Here is a 16,990-nt window from a genome sequence, read left to right as displayed (position 1 = left end):
ACTTTGGGCAGTAGTGTCTTTTTTTTGTAATCATCCTCCTCTGTAGAGGAGCTAGATCCCTTTCTTCACTGGACCATCATGAAAGGCAGCCTGCTCGTGTGGCTTTCCCACTGCAGCTGTGGTTGTCCAGCACCTGGATGCATTCATTAGCACCACAAAGACCTCAGTCTTCCTTTGCTCTCCTGAGGTTTCATCCACAAGCCTTTGCCTGGAAGTTAGCAGAGCCATTCTGTAGGGATGTAGCATTTCCAACAGGAGTTTCTCTGCCAGCACAGTGACACCATTTCTGTCCCAAACAATATGAACTAAACCAGCAAATCTCCTCTGTATGTGTCTGTGGCTGCTGGGACAATGACAGCAATGTCAGGAGGGTGTCAATTCTACACGGCTGGAACCAAATAATCATCTAAACCAACTCTGCTGTGCCAACACAGTCATGAGCTTCTAAAGCTCTTTGTAAACGTTAATGGCTGATTCTCATGTCCATGGATAAAGTAGTGCTATTTTAGCTGTCACTGGTGTTTGTGAAATAGCAATGTAGTGACAGAACCAGTTTCCTAATGACTTGCTGCAAGTGATGGTCAAGGACAGAAGAGGAGCCCAGACCTGGGATGGCACCATGCTCTACCCTCTGTTCTGCACGCTTACATACTGATGGCCTTCTGGGTCCCACAGAGAAAGCCCCCATCTCCTTGGGGCAGTGCTACCAGTGGGGCAGGGCATGGCTGTTGTGTGCCTCGCCAACTCGCTGGGCGGGCAGCCAGGGAGGGCTGCCTAACTCATGGACTCTCCCTGCTCCAGTCGCTATGGGAGAAGTGAATTGTCCTCAGTTTGTGATACAGATATTCTAGGAAACATGAGTGCGTGGCAGCCATGGTCATTCTCCATCCATTGCCATCAAGTGACTTCTAGGCAAGAGGTCCATCTACTAATCTTCTGAATCATTACGTCTAGGTTCTCTACAACGTCCTTTGCTCAGGGGAAAGGAAAAAAGAGGTCATCCTGTTCTCTATCATTTCACGGTATCATATCATTATATAACATGCCACGTCAGGGCACTGCTCTCCTCGGGGCTCCAGGCACTTCCCTCTGTGGGACGGTGTGGCACCCCTGACACAGCACTTCTTCCATTGTGTCATGTCTTTCAGCAATGTTTCCGGCATGTTTCCGTCCTCACTTGCTGTCTCCCTCTATAAAGTGGGCTGAACCCAGGGATCCCACATCAGGCACAACAAGGGGCACTCTGCAGCAGTCTAGCCTGACTCCTAGAATTTATCTCCACCCAACAGGAGCATGAAGACTTCCACAGCTGCCCTTGCTGTACTTCTCATGGCTGTTCTCTGCTACCAGGTCTCCTCTTCTCCAAGTAAGTCCAATTTCTCTTCTCTGAGGAGCTCTCTCCTCTTTCTTTCTGCTGTATAAGGTCTAGTGATGCTTGGCAGCTCTCCCTTCCAAGCATCTGCTGTGGGAAAGGAGAGGCATGTCTTGCTACTCCTTGGCTTCCTGAGGGAAGGATGGTTGTGGTGGGAGCCCATGGTGGGAGCAGCACCTCCTCAGTGGGGACCTTCTGATCTTCTGACCCTGCTTCTCCCCACTGGTCCTTTTCCTGGTCTGGTTTAATCAGAAAACTTTACTTCTCTTCCAGGGTCTGTCAACATGTCTGGTCCCTGCTGCATCCAATACAGCACCAAAGCGTTTCCCTCGAGCCGTGTGGTGATGTATGAGCACACAGCCAGCCACTGCTTCCAGCCAGCTGTGATGTGAGTAGATCTGCCCAAATCCTGGGGGGCCCTGCTCCACTGAATAGTGGCAGTGCCAGGAAACCCACATCACACCCCATCCTGGCAAGGGAAAACACCAAGTTGGGTTCTCCTGTGTTAGGAGAACAGCCTGGAAGCATCTCAGAGGCCAATCCCATATTCCAGGCAGCCAGTTTGTGGACCTCACTGCTAGATCTGAGCCAAAGAGCTTCTGCTGGTCACCCCTCTTATCCCAAGATAGCAGGACTCAGGCAGGATGGTGTCCCAGCTGGAGTGGGCAAAGTGGCTTACATAGCAGAGAACAAGACATCTGTAATGACATTAAGCCAAGCCCCCATCCTGTATTTCCCTGGGGCTGTTCTGCAGCTATAGAGGTGTGTGGTTTGGTGGGGTCACCAGTGGCAAGGAGCAGGTGGTCCTCTCCTCTCCTCTCCTCTCCTCTCCTCTCCTCTCCTCTCCTCTCCTCTCCTCTCCTCTCCTCTCCTCTCCTCTCCTCTCAACTGGATTTTCTTCTGCAGATTTACCACAATTGCAGGCAAGAAAGTCTGTGGCAAACCTGATGATAAGTGGGTCCAGGACATAGTGAATCACCAAAACGACAAGGCAGGCAGTGGATGAGCAACGCCTTGCTCCCTCCAAGCATCACCTCTGTGAGGACCTTCTCTTATGGACACCTCCGAGACACGTCCCTTTTTTTCTTATTGCCTGTGAATTTGGCAGACTATTTAATACAGTGTTTAGCTCTTTTATTTAAGTTTATGCAGAGGTATTTTTAATTTATTTGGCATTTTCATTGAAACTTTTCATTCTAATTTGTACTGATTGTGTTGAAGTTATTTTGTGTAATAAAAAGGGGCAAAACTTGCAGCTTCTCCCACTGGCTCTTGGTTTGCTTCACGGAGGCTGTGGTGGGCAGTGATGGCTGGGAGGGGGTCCAGGCTGGCACTAGATGGGTCTGCAGGGTGGCGGGGCGGCTCCCAGCTGCCCCCCAGCACAGTGAAGTGGTGCTCATCCTGCCCACTCCCGGCAGGGCTCCTACCCCTTGCCTACCAGGCTGTGCTTGAGCCCTGCCCCGGTCGATGCCCAAGCTTGTGGCTCTCTGCAGTGGATGGGTGTCAAGGGGGATGTTTTGGCACGGGCTGCGGTGTGGTAAGGCGCGGGTATCGCCAAACTCACCTAGCACCTTCAGGCAGCTTGTGAGCACGCAGCGGGCAGGCAACACCAGGGCTCACACTGCAGCCGTGGGCTGCTCGGTTCAGCAAACACCAGAGGCGACCCTGTCACCTCTGCCATCCCAGTGCCCGGGGCTATCTATGGGCAGGGATTATTTCTGGTGCTTCCTAATTTGTCCCACTCTCCTGGCAGGGTTTTTATTTCTCTTTGACCCGCCGGAGCTGGAGGAAGCCCCAGCCTTTAAGGCTGGCTGCAGCTGTCCCGGCCCGTGCAACGCTCCTCCCCCAGCCAGTGCCGAGGCTCCCACCGCCGGTGCCGCACCACAGCTAGGCCGGCTTCTCCTCCGGCCTCCCGTGGCACTGCCGGCGCTGCCTCGCCGTGAGGCTACTGCAGCCGCGCCTGCCGGCGAGCCCGCGTTTGCTGGTTGACTCTGGGGGGAAGGAAGCGCGCAGCGAGGCTGCCCGGCCGCAGAGGCTGCCATGGCCCTGGCGGGTGCCCTGGAGCGGCTGCAAGAGGAGGCCATCTGCCCCATCTGCCTGGAGTACATGAGCGAGCCCGTCAGCGTTGACTGCGGGCACAACTTCTGCCGGAGCTGCATCGCCAAGCACTGCCAGGAGAAGGGTCTCTGGGCCGACGGGCCCTTCTCCTGCCCGCAGTGCCGGGCCTCCTGCCACCGCAGCGGCTTCCGACCCAACAGGCAGCTGGCCAACATCGTGGAGAGCATCCGGCAGCTGGGGCTGCGGGGTGGCCCAGGGACGGAGACAGGGACGGGGACGGGGACCCCTCTCTGCGCCCAGCATGATGAGCGCCTCAAGCTCTTCTGCGAGGAGGATGAGGAAGCCATCTGCGTGGTGTGCCGGGAGTCCCTGCACCACCGCTCGCACACCGTCTACCCCATCGAGGAGGCTGCACAGGTGTACAAGGTAGGGGAGGTTGGGGTTCCGGGGGTCCCCGTCCTGCCCCGATGCACCCTGGGCACACTGGCGCCGAGGGGATCGGCCGCCAGGACCCCACCGCCCCTCTCCCAACAGCCCCAGCGGCACCGCTGGCAAAGCAGAGGAGGGGGTGGCAGAGACGGCAGCACCCACCCAGCTGCTCTCATTGCAGGAACGAGGCTGGACCCACTGGCTCCCAAATTTTCCGGCACCCGGGCTCACCCCTGTCCATCCGGGTGCACGGAGGCAGCCTGGCTCCCTGCCCCTCTGTGACCCCCCAGAGAAGTGGGGGTGGTGGGTCCTGCCCTGGGGACGTTTTGCCTTGGTGGAGGGGTGCACCCAAACCACATGTCCCAGCGACGCTCCTGGCAGCGTGCTGCCAGCCGCCCCGCGCCCCAGCGTTGTGGGGAGCGGTCACTTTGTTCTCCAAAACCTAAATAGTAAGAAAAATATGGAGGAAACCCAAGGAGTGCGGAAAGGGTTAATGCTGCGAGTGAAGTGAAGAGCACAGCTGCTGGGTTCGGGTGCCAGGGCTGGTACTGCCTGGTGCAGGGTCACTGTCCCCTGGCTGCCTGCTGGCACCAGCAGTCCCAGGGCAGAGAGGGCCCGGCCGAACTGCAGCGCTCGGTGGGTGCTGCTGGGGTGAGCTGAGCCCATTTCTTCTATTTTCAGGTCAAACTCCAGAAATCCCTGGAGCACCTTTTGAAGGAAGTGGAGGACGTGAGGAAGCGTGAGTCAGCAGAAAGGATGAAAACCCAGGAGTGCAAGGCAGGTGCCTGGCTTAATTCTTAAAGAATGGGCTTCAGAGAGATCGGCAATTATGATCTTATCTGTGGCCGTGAATTTGGCATACTCCTCAGGATGGAACATGTCCCAGCGTCCTGCTGTTGTATGGAGGACTGGTGCTGGAAGACAGGCTCAGTGACTGTGTGTGGCTCTACTAAAAATTAAAAAGGTTTGCAAAGAAATGCTTTGCAAAGAGCAGCACGGCAGCTCCACTGAAACCACAGGGGCTTGTCTGCCAGTAAAACAAATAGACACTGGGTATTTTTTATTTGCCTTCTGTTTTACAATGTGTGCTTGAGTTACAAGCCAGGCGTGAGCCATAGGGTGAGCTCTACGTCACAACAATAGGAACTAGAAGTGTTTTCATTAAAAAAAGGAAAAGCTGAATTACTGCACCTCTGCCGGACTCCAGGCAGTCCTGGGGAGATATGACACCAGCAAAACAGCTGCATTTCATGTCCCTCCAGGGTGGAAGCTGGAAAGTAAAAGTAACTGCAGAAAAGGAAACGAAACTGCTGGACGGAGTTGTCCAGCCCTGAGCTAGAGTTGATGATTAATCAGCTTTAGCAGGGAAAACAGGTTTCTCTGGACTCCTCTAGTTTTTTGCACAGCACCTCTGCCTGCCTGCCACAGCCCAGCCAAGTGGGTGGTGGGTTTTTGGGGTGCCCCTGTGTGCCCACCACCCCCCTCAAGGCTGGGGATGGAGGCTGTGAAAAAGCCATGTCACTCTTGCACCACCAACCTGACTCAGGGCTCCAGGGCCGCAGCTCAGCTGCCTCTGGCTTCCTCCCGGCCCAGCGTTGTCATCCTTTTTTAGTAAAAAGAAAAAAATGTCCCTTGTGAGCGGTAGGGGGGAGGTGGCTGTGACCATCCTGGCCTATCAAGCCTTTGTGACTCAGATCCAAGAAATCATGTGCTTGGACATAAAAATAAAGGCAGTTCAGTTTCCTTTCATTTATCTTCTGCATTTTGAGGTTTCACGGTCCTAGCTAACTGCAGTGTGTTTTCCTGGCGCTTCAGGTTTCAAGCAAAATGCCAATTTTTAGGGCTCAGGCGAAAACCCCTAAAGCACTGGCAGACCCTGCCAGTTGCTGGCTGTAGTGAGAGCTCTCAGACAATCGGGGAGTCCTCCCTGTCTCCCTCTTTCCATCCTCCCCAGCCCCGGGGCTTCTTCCACCTCTTTCCCATTGCTCTGGGTTTTTCCAGACGTAGAGCATTTCCTCTGGGCTGCCCGAGCAGTGGGTTAGCCTGAATCTAGCTGGAGGGATGAGTTGTATCATATCTAATAAAAACCTGCCCCGACACTTGATGGCATGTCCTTGCAGCCTAGCAGCCCCACCAGTCCCCTGTGCTGCACGGAGACTTCGTTAGACATCTGAGGTCCAGCTGAGCAGAAATGCCCCAGGCAAAGTCCTACTGCTGGTAAACTGAGGATGTCCAACAGGAACTCAGGCGAGGTGAAAGCACAGCAGTTAGCCTCTGGCTGTTTTTTTAAATACATGCACTTACCAAAAAAATGAGGTGGTTTCCCAGGGCCTGATGCTGGGCATGGGTGCCAGAGAATCCGTCTCTGTCACAGCTGCCTGGCTAACAGCGCCTTGTTTCACCCAGTGTATCTTCTTATTGCAAGGAGACAGTAAAGAAAAAGCGGGAGAGGATTGTGAGTGAGTTCGGGAAGCTGCATCGGCTGCTGGCTGACGAGGAGAAGCTGCTACTCCAGAAGCTGGAGGAAGAGGAGAAGCGGATTCTGCTGATGATCAATGAAAACCTGGCCAGGCTGGTGGAGCAGAAGTCCTTGCTGGAGGACCTGATCCTGGAGATAAAGGAGAAGACCCAGCAGCCAGCTGACAGGCTGCTCAAGGTCAGGCTATGCCACCAGCCCCACTAACTCAGCCTCGATGCCTTTGCCATCTGGGTGGGTGGCCAGGGCCAGGCTGGCTGGTGGGCATGAGGCTCTGGAGCCTCACACCCAGAATGGTTTTTCTCTTCTCCTTCTAGGACATGAAAAGCATCCTGAGCAGGTAGGTACCTGTGCTCGTTCCCTCTACCATCCTGGCTGCCTCCAGGCTCTGAGATGTTCATGTCTGCTCCATGCCAGCCACCCCCTGTTCTCCCTGCCCAGCATCTGGTTTGGTCCTCCCTGGGGCTGACAAAGAAAGGACTGAGACCAGCAGGGGCGGGAGAAGAGACTCCATCCTCTTCTTCCAGAGCCCCAGAGCCAAGGGCTTGCCTGGCCTTGTGGTGTGTGAGATGTGTCCTCTCCTAAGGGACATGCTGCCCAGGTGGCCTTGCTCCTTCTTTCCCAGGGACTGGTACTGCTGGTCCCCACATCCTTTAGCTCTGGTCCCATCAGGCTTGCTGATAAGCCAGCAGTTATCCCTAGTGCTCTTCACAGCCAAAGAGCTCAAGGGAGGAGATGCCTCCATGCAGCCAACAGAAAGGCATTAAACCCGACCCCAGCAGGAGACTGGCTGTGCTGTGGGCTCTGGATACAGCCCATGGGCATCACTCTCCTTTCAGGTGCGAGGGGATGAAGTTCCAGTCCCCCAAGGCTGTGTCTGTGACCCTGAAGGAAAACTACAGCATCCCCGAGCACTGCCTGGGCATGAGGGAAATGCTGAAGAAGTTCAAAGGTAAGGGAGCTGCTTTTGTGCCAGCTCCTGGCTGCAGTCCACCCCCCATACCCTGGGACACGGGGAGGTTTTTTCAACAAGCTTTGTCCAGCTGGTCCCAGTTTGTATACTGATGAGCTCAGGCTGGTTCCATGGTGGGGACACCTTCCTCATTCTGGATGGGTTGTGAGGTGACCCTGAAGGCTAGGAGGTCGCTCTGGAGTTTCAGGCTCTGTGTTGCCCACAAACTCTTGTTTTCAGTGTTGGCTGTTTCTGAAGCTGTGCCGGGGGCTGCAGAGCCACCCTTATTCTGTTCCTGCTCTGCAGCCAGATGCCAAATATTTTGATATGGTTTATAGTTAGCATGATTTTATGTATTGCAGTTCCCCACTGCCAGGCAGTGCTGGGAGCTGTGCAAAACCACAGGCACAAGCAAATAAATGTAAGAGGTAGGAAGAGCTGGAAGAGCCCAGCATCTGGGTTGCAGACACCCACTCGTGCCTGCACCTGCAGACCCCTGAAGCCCCATCTGTCCTTCCACCCTTCTCTCGCTCCAGTGGATGTGACTCTGGACCCTGAGACGGCACACCCTGACCTTACCCTATCCGAGGACCGCAAGAGTGTGCGGCGCGGGAGCAAGAAGCTGCTTCTGTCCCTCTTTGACAACCCCAAGAGGTTCAGCACCACTCCGGCAGTGCTGGGGAGTCAGGTCTTCTTCTCAGGCCGCTGCTACTGGGAGGTGCAAGTGGGAGACAAGCCCGAGTGGGGCCTGGGGCTGTGCCAGGAGTCTGCCAGCCGGAAAGGCAATGTCCTCTTCTCCCCAGACAATGGCTACTGGTTGCTGCGGCTGCAAAATGGGGGCAACTACGAGGCCCTCACCTTGCCTGTCTCCCCACTGACCCTGACCGTAAGACCCCGGCGCATTGGGATCTTCCTGGACTACGAGGCAGGAGAAATCTCCTTTTACAATGTGAGCGACCGCTCCCACATTTACACCTTCACTGACAAGTTTTCAGGGAACCTCAGGCCTCTCTTTTTCCTGGGTGCCTTTTTGGGGGGCAGAAATGCAGAGCCCTTGGTGATCTCCTGGGTCAGGGACACGCAGGGGACCGGGTGCATCATCCTGTGACAGCAGCTGCTCTGGCTTCCCACTGGCGGGCAGAGACCTTGGGAGCCCGACTGGCTCCTCCTGTGAGCAGGAGGGTGATGGTGGGGCAGCACCAGGGAAATATCTGTGTGCCCTGGTGAGCATCATGGAAGGGTCCCCGCATGCTCCTGGCTGCTGGAGGTCACCTGCCAAGTGTGACACCCACCCCGTGCCATGCCTGTGCTGGAAAGGGCACTTTGCAGTGGGGATGTGCCACAACCCTCTGTGCTGCTGACGGGGACAGGGGATCCCACTGACCACCACTGCCCTGCTGCTCATCTCACAGGCTGCTGGAGAAGGATACGTGCCCAGCCTGCTGCATAGTGCTGATTTTGGTGTGAATTGTACTGGAACAAGGCAATAAAGGGTTGATTTGGGGAGCCTTGTGTGGTTAGCACTGTGGTTTTATGGTGCATCCATCCCTGCTCGTTAGCCCCAGCTAATCTGCAACATCTCAGAGGGCAAAGGGTGCTGCTGGACCTGGTCATCTGCAGCCCAGAGAGGGTCCTCGAGAGATCCTGCTGTGGCATCAGTGGGACACCACAGCAAGCTGGGCACCTGTCAGGCAGGGATTCGGTAGTGGCAGCTGCCTGTGTAGTTGGCCACACTTCAGCCTCGTGGTGCTGGGACCTGCGGTGAAAGCGAGGGGACTTCTGTATGGGTGTGGGTGGTCCTGGGCTGCTCTCTCATCCGCTGGCAGGGAGATGACCTCTAGGTCTGGTAGCTCCAGCCCTTCCACCTCCCCTCACAAGCCCCATGGGTGGGAAATCTCCAAGCATGGGAAGCAGTGAGTTGCCCACCACAGGTGGGGGCACTTCAAGGGCTGCAAAACCCAGGGAAAGAAAAATAACCCAGCCTCTGCTGATGTCTCCAAAGGTCACCTTTGGTCTCTCCATCCCCTGGGACATCCCTTTTCCTCCAGGCTCTATTGCTGCCCGAGGTTCTTGCCTCAAGCAGTCTGCCAACCTGTCTCTGGAGGAAAAGCTCTCAGGTCCTTAAGTTCAAGTGTGGCATCATCTAGTCCTACTCATTTAAACCAAAGTGCCTGTGGACCAGGGCCAGGAGACAGGAGATACTGCCCTGGGGGCAGGCAGGGTGGAGGCAATGCCAGCAGCTGTGGACGGCCAGCTGGAGCAGCTGCAGAGCATGCTCTTTAGACAAAAATAATGAAGCTGCTCAATTTAAAAACCAATTCAATTAAAATAAAATGAGATTTGATAAAGCATGGTCTGAAATGCTCAGCACCCTTTCTCTCGGTGTGTCCTGGATGGTGCTTTAGGGGTCTCCTAGTGAAAAATGATGCTGGACCTGAGGTAGTTCCTCTCAGCTGAGTTTTGTTGCATTTTGGGGAGTCCCACCCTCCTCCCTTCAGCTTCAGGCTCTTTCTTTTCGAAGCTGCATGGCAGAGAGAAGAGATGAGCTAGAAGAGCCCAGTCCCAGCTTTGTCATATCCCAGGAAGAAGAAGGGCAATGGGTCTTGGTGGGCTCTGCAGCTCATTGACCTCCATGGAGATCTTACAGAGGGTGTTTATGGAGCCTGAGAAGTTAGGAAAGGACAGGAACTTTGAGGTCTTGACAGAGGACTGGAAGAAGAGGCAATTTGGCGGGGGGGGGAGTGGTGAGGACAGCCAGGGAAACCTGTTGTGCAGGGTGACAGTTGGGAAGGGATCAGGCTAAATGTCACTGAACCAGGGGCAGGACAAGGTGGTGGGATGGAAACTGTCCAGAAAGCAAAAGTAATCTGACCATGGCAAGTTGACAGATGAGTGGCACTCGCTGTGGTGTTGGAAGCACGAAGAGCATTTCTAGAATAGGCGGGAGGAAGTGCAACAGTTCAGAGATCTTGCAAATAGGGTGAAGAAATGAATGAGCAGAAAGGATGTGAACTCACCCCGACGCAGCACCCAAATCATTCCTAGAAATTGTGAATTTGTCTCTCCCAGAAAGGAGAGGAAAGGTTGAAGGCATGAGATAGCTCTGAATATGCTATAAAATTTTCCATCTGGTGGACTCTCCACATCACTTGCAACTAAGAAACTGCTTGGGGCAGATACCAGTCTGCCCTGAGATGCCCAGACTGGTTGGCAATGGGCAGCTAGAGAAAAGCCAGGAGCACTGGGACCTGGCTTTTAGAGCTCCCTGCTAACTTAAAGCTAAAGCTGTTCCTAAAGCTATTTGCAAGCAGGTTTTCTGTTTAAGTCATGACAAGTTGAGCTTGCCCCTGTTCTCAGTGGAAACACATTTATTGCCTGGCTCTGGCCTTCACACCGATCCTACCCAGCAAGGACCAGGTCCTGCTTGGACCACCTGCCTCAGCCGTGAGGGATGGCTGCGCGGCACAGCATGGTCTGACCCGAGCATGTGGGTCTTCCCGCAAGTGCTCCTGCTCCCCAGCTCCAAGCAAGCTGGTGACCCTCACATGGCATCATAAGGTTATTTATTACCAAAGGGGCTGACCAGTATGTGCCAGACTAATCACAGTCACACCAGTTCCATTTGATTTCCATATGCTGAAGGAAGATGGGCATATATGTGTTTTGCAGGGACATTTTGGGTTGAGACAGTCTCTTGCTGTGGTCCCAGGGTCCCAGGACTGATCTGCTCAAGGTGTCTGGTTTTACTGAGGGCAGTAATCTCTTGGGATACTACGTGTGGCGGAATGGCCATGGTTTGGGGTTGGGTGATCAGGGAGCTGTTTTTCTGAGCAATCTAGATTAATGTCATATTTTTAGGCTTTAGCTCCTGGGGCAGTTTGGTCACCCAGAGGCATTGACAGTGTCCCCTATTAAGATTCTCCCCAGCAAAATTTACAGACCTGCAGTTCTTTCTCTTCTAGTGTAGCGGAAAATGCTTTGTTGTCATCTTACGGGCATGTGAGTAGTTGTCTGTGCCTTTCTAAGAAATAAGCAGAAATGTTCTTCCTGGTCTTCATTGCCACATCTGCCTTATGTTGGCCATTACGGAAAAGGTGATAACCAGGCACTATTTCTAGCATAATACTTCTATGTCTTCCTCAGCCCTGGAAGAATGGGATATAGTGCTACTTTAGGAAAACATTGCTTTCGTATGCAGCATGCAAAACCATCCACTTTTACATGCCTTTTTTGGATGCTGGCCCCCCAGAAGAGACATGGTCCCCCATCTTGGTGTCTCTGGGAAGAGCTGTTTCGGGTGGAGGGCTGAGCGTCTCCTCGCTGCAGCAAGCCAGGGCACAGGTCCCTGGGATGGTGAGGAACGCACAGAGCTGGCGCTTCTGAGTGTACAGGTGTTTTGCCTTCAGGGTGTCTAATTCCTCTGAAAAAGTGGAGATGTAAAAGCCATCAGACCATGAACCTTGATTACCATCAAAATGTATCTCCATCAGCACAGCCCAGCTCCCTCTTCTGTGCAATGCCAGACTCTGACCTCCAACTCCCCTGGCTGTTGTTATACCTCAAAAAGCCTACAGACACACCAGGGTGATATAAACAACAAATACATAATGTGCATGTATGTTATAATAATGATGTTATCATAGTAATGATTTTAGTTCTGTTCACAGCTAGGCTTTCCCGGGGTTTTTGTTAAAAATATTTACTTTTATATACATTGCACAAAATATTCAGTAAACACCATGCTCTGGTTTCAGGATGAGTCTCTCTTATAGTAGTTTACAAATTCTGAAGCCCTTGACACCATTGCTCTTGTCTTGGTCTGAATCCAGAGGAAACCCCCTGCAAGCCACCCTCTTCTTGGGTCCCAGCCTCTCCTTTCTCTTCATCTGCTGCCTTGGGCTTAGTGCCCTCTGCTTCTTGGGTTCACCTGCCCTGTCTCCAGTGGGTGCTCCCTGAGCACCCTGCGAGGCTGTTTCTAGGAGGGATGACCATCACGATTAGCACCTCAGTCCCATGCATGAGCACCGGGGCATCCTGGGGCTCCTCCAAGGGCTGCATGGTGTGAGGGTTTTCTTGTACCACTCAGCTCTAGCAGTGAGGTCAGCCTCAAATAGCTGCATCAATGTATATGGAAAGTATATCCCCTGCTGTGGGCACTGTAATCCCTGGGTGCAGATTTGAGCTAATGGCAACATGGGTACTGTAGCCCCTGCCTGTCCCTGCTCCAGGCCACCTTTCTGCACTCCTCCTGCTCCTCCTCCTTTGCAAAATGTGGCGGCTCTGAAGATCACCAGAGATGCTTGCTCCATGTGCACAACGCTGCTTGCGGGCCTTGGAGGCAGCTGCTGGCTTGCTGAAAGCTGCTGGCTGCCTTTGCCTTGCTCGTGCAGGCTTCGTTCACACCTCTGTGCCTGGGGGTGTGGATTAATAAGGATGCTGTATTCCTCGCATGCACTTGGAGGGCTCCTCTGAGCTGTCACACGTAGGTGGGTGTAAGATCAAGAAAAACACGAGCAATTCAGGACTCCCTGCAGGCTCTCAGAATAGCGGTGAGGAGTTAGCTGAGGTACCCAGCGTAGGTGTCTGCTGTGGGTGGCTTGAATGTGACCCGGCTTGTTAAGGATGTTGGCACTTGGGGTTGTTTACAACAGGCTCAAACAGTTCACGGGCTGGATGGTGCTCCTCAGATGATACTGCACTGTGTGTCCTTTGGCAAGAAACCCCAAGGCTGCGGGACTGCTCCCAGTGCCACAGGGACAGGTGGGGCTTGTATCCAAGAGGGACTGTGGAGGCTCAAGCCATTTTGGGATGATCCTGTTGCAGGTCTCCCTGTCCTGACCCCTGCTCCTGCTGTTCCCTGGAGCAAGGGCAGCTCTGGGCACCCAGCTTTGTGCAAATCTCATTCCTCAGGGTGAAGCTACCGGGCTCTGGCACCCAGTTATGGGGCTGGATAGTACCCAACGGCCAAGGTGTCCTCACCTCCAGCATGGCCACAATGAGCCCTGCTCCTGGAGCTGGCCCTGGGGCATGCAGTGCCTCTGGAGTCAGGGCTGTGACCAAAGCTACCTCCCCCACATGCAGGAGCAGCTTTTTGTCACCAAGGCACAGCTGCCTTCATGGTGATGTCCACCTGAACCTCCCAGCCATGGGCTCCCTCCCAGCAGCATCTTGGGGAAGGGGTCCTGCTCGCTGGCACATCTCTCTGTTTCACCCTCCTCCTTCTCCCTGGATGCTATTTTAGGCTAGGTGCAGTCAGCGCTGTAGTGGGATGACTGATGGGGTACACACTGCCCCGTGGGCTGAGGAGCTGGGGGCTGCAGTTCCTGAAGTGACAAGGCTCCTGACATAATTGATATGCTCCTTCCTCCACCAAAAACACCCACATCCCCCTGGTCCGTTCCAGCCCCACCTGAGGCTCCTCTCACTGCACGGCTCCCACATAGCCTCGGCCCTGTGTCTGCTCATCTTCACACTCCCCAGGAGCCCCCTTTCTGCTCTGCTCCCCTGTGTCTCACTGATGTTCATGTTTGTCCTCTCAAATTCAGTATGAAAACACTGTGGGGTGAGCTGAGTGCAGACAGGTCTCTGACCTGAACCTTTTTCGTTGGGCTGCCCTATAGGCACCCAAGGTCCAGGCAGGAGGAACCCAAACCCTCATTCATCCAACAGCGCATGTCCAGAGCTGATTAGAGCAACCCAAATGCCGTCAGTGGTGTGGGCTCCATCTCCTTTGGCACTGGTGAGAGGCCAGCCGTAGGGCTGCAGTGGAGATGTCTCCTTGCAGGGGCAGATCCTGCCCTGAGGCTGGGCTCTGGCAGAGTGATTGCAGGGGAACACTGCATCTCTGGATGCTGTGCCTCTGGGCAGGCATCTCCAGAGATGGGCAGGTTTTGGAGGCATAGAGAAAAAGCACCTTTTCTCATAGAGGGACACATCTGCTAAGCCTCATGTCCCAGCTAAGGAGAGTTTAATGAAATAGTTCTAATACTCTTGTAGTGAAACATATTTTTTCCATCCTCAGCTCTGGGAATAGCTGATCCATTTTAGCTGCAGCTCTCAGAAAACTTTCCCTGAAACAGCCAACATGTTAAATTTCAGCCCCTGAAGGTAATGTTTTAATTGACTATAATGGGACCAGCAATGGAATTTAACTAGCTGCCAGTAGTTGTAATGAGCAGTGATTAAATACCTTATCAAAAGAGTGAGCCAAGCTACCTGAATGTAATCTATGCCCTTCTCACACCTCCTCCTTCATGGCTTTTCTCTTCTTATTTTGCAAACCAGAATGTTCAGATAGCAAAAGCTCGTGGGTGTTTCGACAGTGTAGAAAAGGGGATAAAGAACATGTTGCCACTATTATAATTTCAGCTATTGTCACTGCAAAGAATCGTAATAGAGGCAAAACCAGAAAGTTCTTACAAAAATATTTATTTCTCAAAATTGGAATTAAATATTACAAAAAATACAATTAATTAAATACAGAAAATATAACCTGAGCATGTGTCTTCATTTAAAAAATATATTAAATAATATTCTTATTTGTCTGGAGTGGAGTTATTGCACCTTATCCCACCCCTATAAAAATTAAATATGTAAATATCAAAATACTAAAGTTAGATTCTGGAACATTTTCATTGCTCAACTAGCTTTAAATGACATTGAAACATTTCTGACAGAGCCCGCAGCTGGCTGTGACTTGCCCATCCTGGCAGCCGGGTGACACAGGGTGGCAGGGTCTGTCCCGGCACCTCAGTTCAGCTCCAGATCGCTCATGTACTCCTGGACCCAGTCCTGCTCAGGGTTGGCGCAGACTTGGCGGCCCTTCTTCGTGATAAACCTGTGGGGTGCAGACAGGTAAGTTTTCAGTGGGAGAGTGCTGCATGGAGAGGAGCCCTGTCCCAAACCCAGCCTCTCCCAAGGATCAGCAGAATTTGGGCATGCAGCATGCCATGCCCATCACATCAAGCAGCCACCAGTTAGTTTGCAAAATGGTGGACCAGAACCGGTGCGAGCCCCCTGTGCGCTGAGCTCACAGAGCATCACCTTGCACCTCTTGTCCCCCTATCGCTCCCATCCCCTGGGGCCAGCCTCCATCCCCTGTCTTTTGAAAAGGGGTCTTTCCCTCTCTGGATCCTCAGCCCAAAGGGAGAGCCCACCACCACCCAGGAGGAGAGGACTTACACGACGGCTGGCTGGGGGCACTGGCTGTTGGTCTCATAGTACTCCACCACGAAGCTGCGTGGCAGCTGCCGGGAGGTGTAGCTGAAGCAGCAGGAGGTCGGTGGGTCGGAGCCAACTGTGAAGGGCAAAGACAGTCGTCAGCAGTGGCAAGGGATGGGGACCAGGGGCAGGGAGCTGGGACCGCAAACCCCCGGGTCTGGGGAGTGGGGAGGATGTGGAGGAGGAAGAGGAAAGATGAGGTCTTTTTTCTTCTTCCTTCAAAGAGAAATCTTTTGGGTTCAACTTGAGTTGGCACTGATACAGCCCATCCCGTGCTTTGAGCTGTGCCTTTCCCATGGCAGGAGAGCCCCAAAGGCCATGGAGCACCTGCCAGAGGGGGGTCTGACATGGGAGGGGACCCAGAGGTGTAAGGGCTGGCAGAAGGGACCCTGTCCCATCAGCAACATCTTTCCTGTTCCTATTTAGAGAGGAGGGGGAGAGCTTGGCTTACTCGGTGCAGCGGAGGTCTGGTAGCAGAGAGCAGCGATGAGAATGGTGAGGGCAGCCACAAAGACCTTCATGTCAGCTGAGAAGTGGTGGCCGGAGCTGAAGCAGGCAAGTGGAGCTTGAAAGCCTCTTTTCTGTCTGATGCTGAGACAGTCAGCAGCTGCCCAATTTATGGGGTGATTTGGTCCGTGCAGCAGCTTGCGTAGGCATGGTGGAATTTCCCACAGAGAAGAGGCTGCTCATGGTGCAGTGTCATGGTGGAACGGAGCAACAGCCCCAGCCCCGGAAGGACGAAGCTCCCCCCTCAATTCAGAGCCTCCCCAGTGACACAGGATATGAAACAGTAACCATTGCTATTTCTGCTTCTTTCATGCATGTCCCTTAGTAAGAAGTTCCCCTGTGGAGGTTCCTGCATTTGTCAGCAGGCCCTTAATTACCCAACTTGCCCAAGCAGCTTGGAGGCAAAAGTGCATCCTTCCAAGAGCTGTGCAAATGGACTAAAAAGCATGGATAGGATGAGGCTGGTTAGGGGAAAAGGGGCTGAGGTCTCCTCTACCCTGGACTGTTACCCTCCTACATCTGCACAGCCCGTGCCGCCCCAGTAGCACGAGATGTGAGCTGTTACCAGTGGGCTCCATGTCCTGTATGTGCTTCACATAGTCTGAGGGAACTCAGGGCATGTCCTGCAGTGGTGACAGCACTGCAGGCACCAACGCAGGTATTGGTGGGCATGAAATAAGAGTCCCAGAAGCTGAAGCACTTGAGTTTCCTCCTCAGTGTAAGGGAAAGAAGAGTTGAGATGGGGCGTTATCTCCTGGAGGTGCCTGCCATGCTCCAGATCCTATAAGGAGACCCTAACTGACCAGTTTAGGTTCGACACTTAAATTTCAGCAGCTACTGATAGGTGAGGCCTATCATTGCTTGGCATGGAGATGCAGAGAGCCAAAAGAACTATGGAGACGTTGACTGTGACCCTGAAGATGAGGCAGGAGGGGCTCCAGGAGCAGGGTGAGAAAGAACACACTGCTTCTGAAGG

General features: G+C 53.6%; 3 protein-coding genes across 3 annotated transcripts; 2 read left to right on the top strand and 1 right to left on the bottom strand.

Moving 5' to 3' along the window:
- Positions 1–1,198: 1,198 nt before the first annotated feature.
- LOC138686678 (C-C motif chemokine 4 homolog) lies at positions 1,199–2,624 on the top strand. The gene is made up of 3 exons (XM_069790749.1): positions 1,199–1,366; positions 1,646–1,760; positions 2,279–2,624. The coding sequence occupies exons 1-3, from the start codon at positions 1,294–1,296 to the stop codon at positions 2,376–2,378; spliced, it is 288 nt and encodes a 95-aa protein (XP_069646850.1). The 5' UTR covers positions 1,199–1,293; the 3' UTR covers positions 2,379–2,624.
- Positions 2,625–3,164: 540 nt separating this feature from the next.
- LOC104314379 (E3 ubiquitin-protein ligase TRIM39-like) lies at positions 3,165–8,793 on the top strand. The gene is made up of 6 exons (XM_069791591.1): positions 3,165–3,856; positions 4,541–4,636; positions 6,285–6,515; positions 6,653–6,675; positions 7,175–7,287; positions 7,824–8,793. The coding sequence occupies exons 1-6, from the start codon at positions 3,413–3,415 to the stop codon at positions 8,393–8,395; spliced, it is 1,479 nt and encodes a 492-aa protein (XP_069647692.1). The 5' UTR covers positions 3,165–3,412; the 3' UTR covers positions 8,396–8,793.
- A 5,906-nt stretch (positions 8,794–14,699) lies between these two features.
- On the bottom strand, positions 14,700–16,990 carry LOC104314378 (C-C motif chemokine 4 homolog). Its single transcript, XM_009913844.2, has 3 exons — positions 15,959–16,990; positions 15,469–15,583; positions 14,700–15,124 (listed from the first exon to the last, which is right to left on the bottom strand). The coding sequence occupies exons 1-3, from the start codon at positions 16,026–16,028 to the stop codon at positions 15,037–15,039; spliced, it is 273 nt and encodes a 90-aa protein (XP_009912146.2). The 5' UTR covers positions 16,029–16,990; the 3' UTR covers positions 14,700–15,036.

This window comes from Haliaeetus albicilla, chromosome 9, assembly GCF_947461875.1.
Source record: "Haliaeetus albicilla chromosome 9, bHalAlb1.1, whole genome shotgun sequence".
Classification (NCBI taxonomy): Eukaryota; Metazoa; Chordata; class Aves; order Accipitriformes; family Accipitridae; genus Haliaeetus; species Haliaeetus albicilla.
Note: the sequence above shows the minus strand (reverse complement) of the source record. Positions and strands in the feature narration are given on the sequence as shown.